The 11,691-nt window shown below is 34.9% G+C and overlaps 1 protein-coding gene across 1 annotated transcript in view; it reads right to left on the bottom strand.

Moving 5' to 3' along the window:
- Positions 1–11,691, bottom strand: part of TMEFF1 (transmembrane protein with EGF like and two follistatin like domains 1) — an 81,902-nt gene that overhangs the window by 45,056 nt on the left and 25,155 nt on the right. Inside the window, exons 3-5 of the mRNA XM_011366271.2 lie at positions 5,659–5,788; positions 2,686–2,712; positions 276–372 (exon numbers count right to left, since the gene is read on the bottom strand). Coding sequence (XP_011364573.1) covers positions 276–372; positions 2,686–2,712; positions 5,659–5,788 — 254 coding nt within the window. The remainder of the gene's footprint in view (positions 1–275; positions 373–2,685; positions 2,713–5,658; positions 5,789–11,691) is intronic.

The following is an 11,691-nucleotide window of genomic DNA, read 5'->3' as shown; positions in this document are numbered from 1 at the left end:
CAATGAAAAAACAGGCAGAAGTATAACCAAAAAAATTATAAATGGGCTCTCATTCTAAATTATAACACTTAAAAAAGTAATTATAAAACACTTAAACTGACTTAAATGACTACATTATTATATGAATCTTAAGAGATAAATCAACAGGCTAGCGTTAAACAAAAAAATTTAGAAGGCAAACACAAAATATACAGAAGCAGGTTAAATACTTTTCTGCAATATAATAAAGCTGATGATTAACCTCCAAGTTTATCCCTTGTCCTCAATCAACTCACCCAACATTTTCTGCATCTTCATCACATTCAGCTTTATATTTGCAAGGTCCACACTTGGAGTGTTTTCTGTGAACTTCTGCCCCTGACCCTTCCTCTTCTGTTTAAAAAGAAAAATTAAATTTTCAACCAAAAGTTGGGATCCTTTCCCAGTATGCTTCATGTTTTCAGCAGCTATTATTTTATTTCTGGGGAAAATGTACCCGAGCTCTTGAAAATAATCACTTTCCAAATCTATTCAAAAATGTTGCCAATACTGAGTACAGCATATTCTGTGAGGTAAAAAATTATTGATGCTAACAAAAAAACATCCCTTAACCTATGCACAAAGAAACAACATGGTAAGTTTTAATAATTAACTGCCTTAAAGAGACTTATCATATAACATTATTTAAGAGGAGAAGGGGAAACATGAGCAATAATTCAGTCCACTACTAAATTTCAATTACTCTATGAAATAGCCTGTGCAAGGCTGGTTAGCAAATAAGTGATTAAACACAGTAGAGTACAACCATCACCTTTTCCTCACATCTGTTTCACACCTGCCTTTCTAACTGCATAAAAATGATAATTCCAGAGATTTCGTTTTTGTTTTTTTAATTTCCAAAAGGGGTCTCTTTACAAAAGATTTGCCCCCTTTTTCTGCTTTGCCACTTAGCACAGCGAAAAATCCCCTCAATGCAGAAGTGTGTGGCACTCCTATGATCTAGCACAAAAAACAGTCCTTACCACCAGCCCCCAGCTTAGCTCATGTCCCACATTTTAGGGAACCCTTCCTTTGTGGGTCTCTCCTAGAGTGAACCCTAACCTGACAATTTCAAACTGAGCAGGGACATCAGTTCTGAGGCCAGTTCAGGGATTATAGTTTACTCAAGAAATTTCTCAGTCTGGTTTGGGAAAGAACACCTTATTCAGGGGGCATCAATCAGTAGGAGAAAGTGTTAAAAGGCAAGTACACAGATCTAATACGCCTGTTTGGTAATACTTCCAAACGTGCAATTTTTGGTGTCCGCCTACACTTTAAGTAGAAATCCTCCCCAAATTCTTATGAACTCCCAAATAGATTCCAGGGATCATAATCCTAAGTAATTCTACCAAAGGCCTCAGAAACATCACGAGATCTAGAAATTATACAGCCACCATTAGCTCACTAATATTTGTGTATTAATCTGAGCACACCAGCCTTTCCAACTCATACTCCCTAAAAAAAAAATTGTCAACCTACATCTGTAGGGCAAGACATCCAGTGTTTGTACTATGTGAGCTAATTTTGAGAACAACTTCCACTTCTTGAACGACAGTTTCCTAAGTGAATATCTAACCACAGGGGCTAGACCACATTATCTCAAAATCCTTTACAGCTCTAAGCTCTAAAACTTGTGATCTGATCCTTCACATATGACGTTTCTGCTTGAACATGTCCATTTAAATCAAATTGTATTGTTGGACAGCTTTAATCATTTTTTTAAAGCTGAAACTGTCATCCTTGAACTTCTTCAGGACAGTTATTCTACTCTCTAGGTGACCGTTAAAGTCCCCAACAACTCTGAAATTCTAGGATTCCATGAAATGTGGAAGTATGGAGTAAGGTTTCAGATAGTGCTGAAAAAATCATAACTGTAGTTTTAATTTGTATAAGTAGGCTTTTACCAAGTAAGTTTTCTTTTAGTGTACTCCCATAGTACCTCAAAGGTTATTCTGTATACAGTACATACCCATTAAGAATTACGGCCTCATTAAACTATGAAATAGATTAGTCATTCTTAATTCTGGTAACTTAGAGTAAACTTTGTTAGATGCTATTGCCAAATATTAGTTTTTCAAACAGCAGAAATAATTCATATACTTGTAAAATAAAACAGAAAACAAACAGCAAAATTCCAATGGTTCAAATTAAACTCTAGATTCCACTAGAGTTGCTCTAAAAGTCTTCTCTTTGCTATGCACAACTCATTCAAGAGTTTTTCTAATATGGTACCCTGAAAATTCCTTATGAACAAAAATTTGTAAACAAGGGGTGGGAGAGAGTTATAAATACTCTGGTCCAAGCTAACGTCACCTGTGGGGATGATTCTAAGGAGAGGGCACTTTAGTGCAAGTTCAATTTATTTCCTCTTCGTCTGACTGCAAATTTTTGGTGAAAAATAACTGCATCAAACAAAGAAGGCCAGGGCTAAGGGGGGCCGAGGGGTTGGGGTGATGGCTAAGGGATGCAGAGTTGCTTTCTAGGGTAATGAAAATATTCTGAAATTGACCACAGTCATGAATGTACAACTCTGTGAATGTACTAAAAGCCAATGAATTATACACTTTAAATGGGCAAAGTGTATGGTATGTGAATTTCATCTCAATAAAGCTATTTTTTAAAAAGTGAAAGAAAAGAAATGTCCTTTAAGGAGTACTTCAAACTTACCTCCTTCTCCAGATCCGGAGCCATTATCTAAGAAGAAAAACAAAAAGTAAATATGAACACTTTTCCTGGAAATTTTGTCTTATCAAATAGTAAAATTTTTTATCAAAAATCAAACTGGGATAGCCATTCTCATGTAGCCCTTTTCTCATTTTTCTTGGATAGCTAACAGTTTATTCTTCTATATCTATTTTGTGCCTTTTTCCAAATGTAAATTCCTTGGATACATAATCATCTACACCTCATACATTGTTGTAGCCCATTCAAAAAACATTCAGGCGCCTTGCACAGAGTAAAGACCAATAAATATTGTAAAGTAAATGGCTAAATAGAAAATATTTTAATTAACTCACTTAAAAGGTAGAAGAAAAATTTAATTTTGTTAAAGCTTGAGAGGAATAATGTATAACCTGCTTTTATTAGAAAGGGAAGAAAAAGAGCTTTGGGTCTTGCTCTAAAAATCTTCTTAATGAAAAATGTGGATAAAAACCCAAAGCCAAAAGTTAAGAAAGGCCCCAAGGTTCAGAAGCAAAACAGCTCGGGGGGGAGGTTTTCTACTATGGATGAAATTAACATCCTCCAGGAAACCTAACCAGAAGGAATCTTATCAAGATGTAGGTGGGAGACATGTTATGAGTGAAATTAAAGAGCCTCCCTCAAAGTTACCAACAAGGAGCCAGCCTAAAATATAAAGAATGTAAAATATTTATTTTATCATCTTAAAAGAACCAACATATGGCACAGAGCATACTGAAAAGAGAATACTGCCACAATACTGTCGGCACACAGCAGTAAAAAAAGCAGAGATGGCAAGCGAAGAACTCGATGCTTTATCCAGCACTTCCCAGGGAGAGGATATCCTAGAGAACCCACTCCAGTTCTTCAAATAGTTCTCTAGAGTGGGGGACAATGCCCATAACAATGCTGGTCCCTTCCCTTCAAGCTCCTTCAGACAATCATTCAATTTCCAGATATGGCAGAAATAGGAGGAATTGGAAAAATATCTATTTTATGTAGTACCCATTGCAAAATCTTCTCGGAATTTTATAGAAAGTCTTAAAATTACATTCAAGTTTGGTTAATCGATCATAAAAAAAAATTATATCTTCTCTGAGTAGTAAGATAGAGAGTGAAAAAATAGAAAAAAAAAGAGAAGATGGGAACTCCATTGAAATTGTTTTGATGACCAAAATTTTCTTAGAAAACACTCTCTTTTTCTTTCTATTCTGCATACACTGACTGGTACATATTATGTGCTAGACAACATGGTAAATGCCAGGAATAAATTTTTTTCAACCTACGTCCAGTTTTTAAAAACATAATATTTCACACCTTCCTATAATGTCATTTAAAATTCCAAAATAAATTAAATGTTGTTGTAACCACAGAACCAACTCGGACTAGTCTTATCCTGCTTCTAACCAAATGCTGAATTGTTATTCAGAAACGACAGAACAAAACTGTATGTCATGCAGCTGAAGCACGTGCAGAGAAGAGAATTTTGACCTTCAATAACACTGGAAGCAACATTTCACACTCCCCCAAGGTACCAAAGTGCTGGGACTCGACAGGAACTCCAGCATCGGAATCTTTTCAGAAGCAAAGGGTCTGTTATCCAGGAAAATCCAGTGCTGAAGCCTGCCAGCCAGAACTTCCACATACCACCTGCCCGTTCTTCCCTGACCCTAAACCCTTGATCAGGAAGAGAGATTTGAGCCTTGTCTCCTGTCTCCTTGCCAGTCCACCTCACAATAAAGCTCTGTCTTTTCTCAAAAGCTGATGTCATAGTACTGGCTTCTCTGCAGGTCGAGCAGAGAGCCTTTGCTGGGTAACTGTGTGAATACTCTGATAATGAGGTTGAGTTCTTCATGTATATTCTATTTTCCGTGTGCACACACACCTCTCTCTCCCACACAACCCCACCCCAAACCTGGGATTATGATATACCTCCCTAAGCAGGGCATACTGCCCTCCTGTTGAGAAAAGACTGATCTGGCTGGAAACAGATATGTCGGAGAAGTGAAATACAAGAGGATATATACATAGAGATATGCACAAAGTATGAACAAACTTTGCCAAGAGATGCCATGAAAGAAAGATATCACAGAATAAAAAAGGCTTAAACTCAATCTTAAAGCATACAGTGAATAAGAGCTGGAGTTAAAGGCAGGTCTTTTAACCCTGGTACAAGCACGTTTTCCAGTCTACCACTCTGCCTTGTAATGTGGTGGCTTTGAGTCAGGTGATATTAGTGAACCTGGAGTTTGAGATCAACTGCATGGACAATCAATCACTTATGTATTGGAGCACCCAATAAAATCTGTGAACACGGTCAATGCAATACAAAGAAAGGAAATGGGAGCGCATCATATAAGAAGAGTCTTGACCTATACTATTAACCTTCAAATAATTATTTTAAATACCACACCCTCATCACTGCCCCCAAACACAAATGCAAGTAAAAAACTGACATTAATGACTTCCAAATTTAATCACTACCAACTCAAAAAGGAAAAGAGAAGAACGTAAATTCAAACAACTGGGAGAAGGTGAGTGACAAGGGTTGGCTGACAGAAAAGAGAAGATATAAAAAGAGAAGAGCTGGGGAAGAGACAGATCCTGGGATGCCACCCGTTCCCCTTAACCAAAAAATAAAAATCAACAAAATGGGTCCCAGATCATTTCCCACCCCAAATCTTACTCGAATAGTCAAACCATAGGCAAAAGAAATGCAAAGTCCCCACAAAAAAAGGCATTAAACATTAAAACTATACTGAGAAATAACATGTCAATACGAGACCACCAGGGGTTAAAAAAACAACATGAAATGGGGACGAAAAAGAGTTCTCCATTCTCCACACAACCACTGCCGATCCAGACAGCTATTCTGGGATTACACCTCTGACTGGTTAACTTCCTTTTAGATGTTATGGCACAACCACTTCTAACATTTATTCAGAAGAATATCACACGTACCAGAGTAGCACGGCCCTCTTGCTACTACTGTTATCTCTTTCTGGTGCTTACAAGCAGCCCTTCTGAGAAAGCATTCGTTTTGATAAGTGTCCCCATTTGATCCACAGACAGGAATGTAATTTGTATGGCACTGCGAAAGAAACAAAAATAAATTCTCAGAACTAGGCATGAATATTAAGAGTTTTATTTCATATTCATGAATGCACTACCACAGTATTATGACATACTTCTACTACAGAAGAGTTTGTTCTTTTATTTGGTTTTAAAAAAGGAGAGTTATACTGTTTTTTCACACCTTTTTCCACATTCACAATGAAAATAACTATCAAGTAGCCATAAAAATGAGAATGAAAATCCCTATCCTAGCTACTTCATTTGCTTGCTATAGAGATCCAGTGAGATAACATAAGAGGAAATTCTTGAAAATGTTTGTAAAAAGTACTAATTATGAAATGTCATTTTATTAGGATCAAAATCCACTTATTCAATACCTCTAGCACACAAAGTCCCAAGGTAAATGCTATAGAAGACACAAAGAAATACAAGATCTCTGTTCTCAGAGACCTTACAATCTTGTTAGAGAGCCATACAAATAGAAAAAAAATTAAAATATATTTAGTAAAGTTAGATTGTGTACTAAATCAAAAGTATAAGACGATAAGGATAATATCTAATACCTATTACTGTAAGCTGGAGTATTCAAGGAAAGCCTTCTCAGAGAAAGCAAAATTGTGAACTGGGCCTTGAAGGATGAGCAGAAATAAGACAGAAGAGCAAAAAAAGGTGACACAGGTTTGAGAAATGACACTGGATCTGTAGGTTTAAAACTTTAAAACTTCTATATATCAAAAAGATCACAAACAACTAGTTCTAAAACGTGCAGAAAACATTATAATATGCCACAAGTTATCATTACTAAAAAAAGATAATACAAATTAACTTTAAAAATGGACAAAAGGCAAATTTACAAATGGCCAATGAATATATTAAAAATGCTGACCTTCACAAGTAATCAGAGTTGTACACTAAAATGAGATGCTACTTTTAGTTTATAAAATTGGCTATTAGACAAACAAAAATTTCAATTTGGTGGGCATATACACTTGTTCAACCATTAAAAAAATTTTTTTTAATTACAGCTGACATTCGATATTATATTAGTTTCATGTGTACAACATAGAGGTTAGACATTTATATACCTTACAAAGTGACCCCCCCCATAAGTCTAGTACCCACCTGACAACCATACATAGTTATTACAATATTATTGACTGTATTCTTTATGCTGTACTTTACATCGCTGTGACAATTATGAGACTGCCAATTTGTACTTCTTAATCCCTTTACCTTTTTTCACCCAGCCTCAAACCCCTGTCCCATCTGGCAACCATCAGTTTCTTTTCTGTATCTACGAGTTTGTTTGTTTTGTTTGTTCATTTACTTTGTTTTTTAGATTCCACATACAAGTGAAATCATATGGTATTTGCCTTTCTCTGTCTTATTTCACTTAGCATAATAACTTCTAGGTTCAACCATGGTTTAGCCTTTCAAGAACATAATTTAGCAGTAGATTTCAAGAGTCCTGAAAAGGAAAGTAGTTTTTGATTCAGAATTACTTATTTAGGGATCTATTTGAAAGAAATTATTGTAGACAAAAATTTACTACAACCATTTCAAGCAGAAATGTATTAATATCAAAAATATAGAAACGAGTAAATATCCAACAAGCATGTTCTATCTGTTCAAGAAATTAATATTGCAGCCATTGAGAATTACCTTGTCAAAGAACACTGTGTGACAGGAAAAGATAACGTGATATTAGGTGAAAATCAGACAATAATACCACATATATAACTTTTGAGAATTTTGTGCCATTTTTAAAAGTATTATTTAGTCCACAAAACTGAATGCAAATTAAAATACATACATATATATAAAAATACAGCAAAAATAAATTACATATAAAATCTCAATTATTTAGAAAAAATAAATATTCATAAATTAAATCATGGACTAAAACATCAATTAATTTTTCACATTACTTGTCATGGTTTTTAGTTCCATGATTTTCTGTATTTCTCAATTTTTCTCCAATGAATAAGATTTACTCTTATCATTTAAGTGGTTGATTTACTTTCTGAACCATAAATATGACATGTTACCACAGGTCAAGCACTGGTAAAAACAATTTCTAATAGAATATTTCATAACCAAGTTAACTTGCTATACATTATTAGCACGCCTACATCAACTTTAATTAAAATTTTACTTTAGGAAAGCGTTTCTATATTGCTCCAATTTTTCATGGATCACATTCCTTGATTCTCTTTCTCTAAAATGTATACAATAACTTGTATTATGTCTGCATGAGTCAATATGTTACTTTGTAATTATACAATGCATAATTAGCAAAGGAGACCATAAGCTCCAAGACATCAAGCGCTAAGTCTATGGGCTATTCAACCGAACCCTGGTCAACTAATGCTTAATGATGTTCCTAATGGAGTGCTCTCGAAGGTGCGAATATCATCTCTGAGACGTGGGTGCCCCATGAGGATTTTCCGGTTGTCATAATGATAAAAGAACATTACTGTCATTTAGCAGATGGATTCCAAGGATGCTAGATGTTCTACAAAGGGAAGGACAGTTCTACACAACAAAGACATACCACACAATTTTTAAATGCTTCTCTAGCCATTCATGTAGGAACTATGGTAACACTTACCATATACAAATAAGCCTACTCTGTTATAACACATCCTAATATTCGTTTTTATTCTAGCATCCACCATACCTCTACTTTCTTGTTTTCAAGTATTTCTGGTATGAAATTGCGCCGATCTTTATTAAATCCAAACATTCATTATAAGTAAGCATCTACCATATTGTCTTCTAGTGTAATCATCCCTAAGCATTTATATTTTGAATAATTTATAGTAAAATGATTTATTTTAATTATTTATAGAAAAATGATTTATTTTACTATATATTATTTTTATTTCTCCTTTACGTTGCAATTATACATCATATTTTTTAAATTATATGTTTACGTAGGTTACATATTCTACAAATTTCATTAAAGAATAGTAAAAACTATGAATATTAATTGTTGGTTATAAAAAAGGGTCATTAAGTCTAGTATGGCTGAGAATCTCTAAGGTAATAGCGAACATTATTCAAGAGTTTCTGTCTAGTAAACAGGGGCTACGACTTGCAATGTCCTACCTAACTTAAATATAACAATCTCGTGAGGCACATGACTTAGTGCTGAGACTTGGGCTCGGAAGTGAATGTTGGGTTCAAGTCCTGGGTCCACCACCCATATGACTCTGGGTTAGTATCAGTGCCATTTTCTCAATCTGTAAAATGGTAATTATAATAGTATCGACTAATAAAGTTATGAGGATTAAGTAAGAGAAATTCACCGTTAGCATTTATATCTAGCCATGGTAAATTCTCAGTAAACATTAGCTGGTTTCGCTAATTGCTGTGATCATTTCTAAGTTTTAAGTAGTTGTCTCGGGGTCATAGCTAACAAGTAGAAGAGCCACAATCCATTACAAGTGAGTACTCTAACCACGACACACTCAAGTCATGTGCCACTTGGTGGTAGTGAGCAGGAAGCTTAAAATAGTCCAGGCGATGTCCCTGAAATCCTACCTAACAAGCACATACCTGGGAGTGAGCATGAGATGGGAGAAGTAGACCTGCTGTTCCTTGGTCAGTCTGTTTCCAGGGGGTCTCTCTTAGGAACCTCTCATTATACTATGGGCAAATTAAGGGATTTGGGCAATTTTAACAACATGCAACTCCTGATTTAGGCACTGACTTTAACCTAAGGTACTGACTCTAATTTAAGGTCTCCTTCCTCTATAGTTCTACCCTTGCTGGGCGAAAAACTCCTCTGTATCTTTTCTTTAGCTGGAAGAATGTAATTTGAAGTAGTTTTTAAAGGTGTAGCAGTGTACAACTCTGGAGATACTTACTGTGTACCTACTATGTATCAGGAACTTTGCTGAATACACGAAATAAGAAAAAGAGGCTAGGATGGATAACTTAATGTGTCAACTTGACTGGATCCCAGAGTGCCCAGATTAAACATTATTTCTAGATGTGTCTCTGAGGGTGTTTCTGGATGAGATTAGCATTGGAATCAGTAAACTAACTAAGTAACCTCCCCAATGTGGCTAGGACCATCCAATCCCTTGAGAGTCTGAAGAGAATGAAAAGGTGGAGAAGGGAAAAATTAATTCACTCTCGGCCTAACTGTTGAACTGAAACAATGCTCTTCTCCTAGTTCACTGGCCTTCAGATTCAGACTGGGACTTAACATCATCAGCTCACCTGATTCTCAGACCTTCAGACTTGAACTGGAACTACACCACCAACTCTCCTGGGCCTCCAGCTTGCAGACAGCAGACTGTGGGACTTCTCAGCCTCCATAATCAATCAATCAATCAATCAATCAACCAATCAACCAACCAACCAACCTTTCTCTCTCTCTCTCTCTCTCTCTCTCTCTCTCTCTCCACATGCCACAACCACCTAGTGAGAGTAGACACTGATAAGAAAGACATATAGTCCAGAGGACTCCAGATAAAAGAACAAAGAGAAAGAAAGAAAACAGGAAAAAAGTTATAGGTACTCCTCTTTGTGTATTACCCACGTTTTAATGGAAAGATGCAAAATTGATCATTTTTCTTTGTAAAAAATTAACAAAAGTAGCTTTGTTTATAGAATGTGGCAAGATATAATAGCTCTTATTCACAGACTGAAAAAAAATAATTTTAGACTGTATGTAAAATCTTGTTATTTGTTAAAATATGTTAAAATTACATCCCAGAAAGCTTATATTAACACTGATAGCATGCTGAATCATAAGTAAAATTTTAAAATGAATTGAAAGATATTGCTAAAGCATCCTGATGTTTAATGGGCTTATGATGAGGCCATTGTTCTTAAACTGGCAAAAACCTTTATAAGCTTATAAGAAAGCAAAGTAGTCAAAAGAAGCTTCACTCAGCAGTAGGATCAAATCATGCCGTAAGCCCTTAGGCAGTTGCTCCTACAAGGCCAAGGACTTACCTTTAAACATCTTTATATCCTTGGCAGCTAGCCGAGCAACTAGCACCAAATAAGCGCTGGAGAAATGTCTACTGATCTCAACTCCTCTAACTTTTATTTCCCTTTCCTGCTTTGCCACAAGGTAAGAATGCAAGGGAGTCAGATCATGACAGGGTTTCTAGCTGTTCAAGTATGTTTAAAAGGTCAAAATGCAATTTCTTTGTAATCTTAAGAGTCGCAGGGAAAGACTTTCAAAGAATAAAAAGCAGAATCATAAGGACAAAGACATAAATATGATGTGAAAATTTTAAGCTTTATATCAAAAAAATTAAAATGACACTAGGATAATTTCTTTAAAATACAATTTTTTTTTGTAATCTATATAAACTGAAAAGGAACCATCTCTAAGGTAAATTCTATTACATGACTTAGTACTTAAAAGGGAAATTAAACACATATATGTCTGTATAAGATGCAGAATATTTCTAGAAATAAATACAAGAAATAACAGATGTTGCCTCTAAAAAGAGCAATTGGTAGTATGGAGAGCAAGGAAGACATTTTTTCATTATAGTATATATATTCTTATAATATTGTTCAAGTTGTTTACTATGGGCATATATTATTCTTTTAAAAATATCAAAATAGTATATATATCATAGATTCTCATGAGATTTTATGACATATAAACATATATAGTATATATAAAATGTTTAGAACAGTTAATGAATATATATAGTATATATAAAATGTTTAGAACAGTTAATGAATATCAAATGCTCGGCATAGTAAACAATACAGGTACTCAAATAATGTACTGTATATCATGTACAACACATACATATACACATACATACATACATCTCTACAAATCAACATAAGGAAAAAGAAAATACTCCAATAACAGGCAAAGAATATGAAATATTAATTCATAAAAATGTAGCCAATAATGTATGAAACATTTTCAAT

Source organism: Pteropus vampyrus, unplaced genomic scaffold (genome assembly GCF_000151845.1).
Source record: "Pteropus vampyrus isolate Shadow unplaced genomic scaffold, Pvam_2.0 Scaffold123, whole genome shotgun sequence".
Taxonomy (NCBI): Eukaryota; Metazoa; Chordata; class Mammalia; order Chiroptera; family Pteropodidae; genus Pteropus; species Pteropus vampyrus.
The sequence above is the reverse complement of the archived record's forward strand: the minus strand, read 5'-3'. Positions and strand labels throughout refer to the sequence as shown.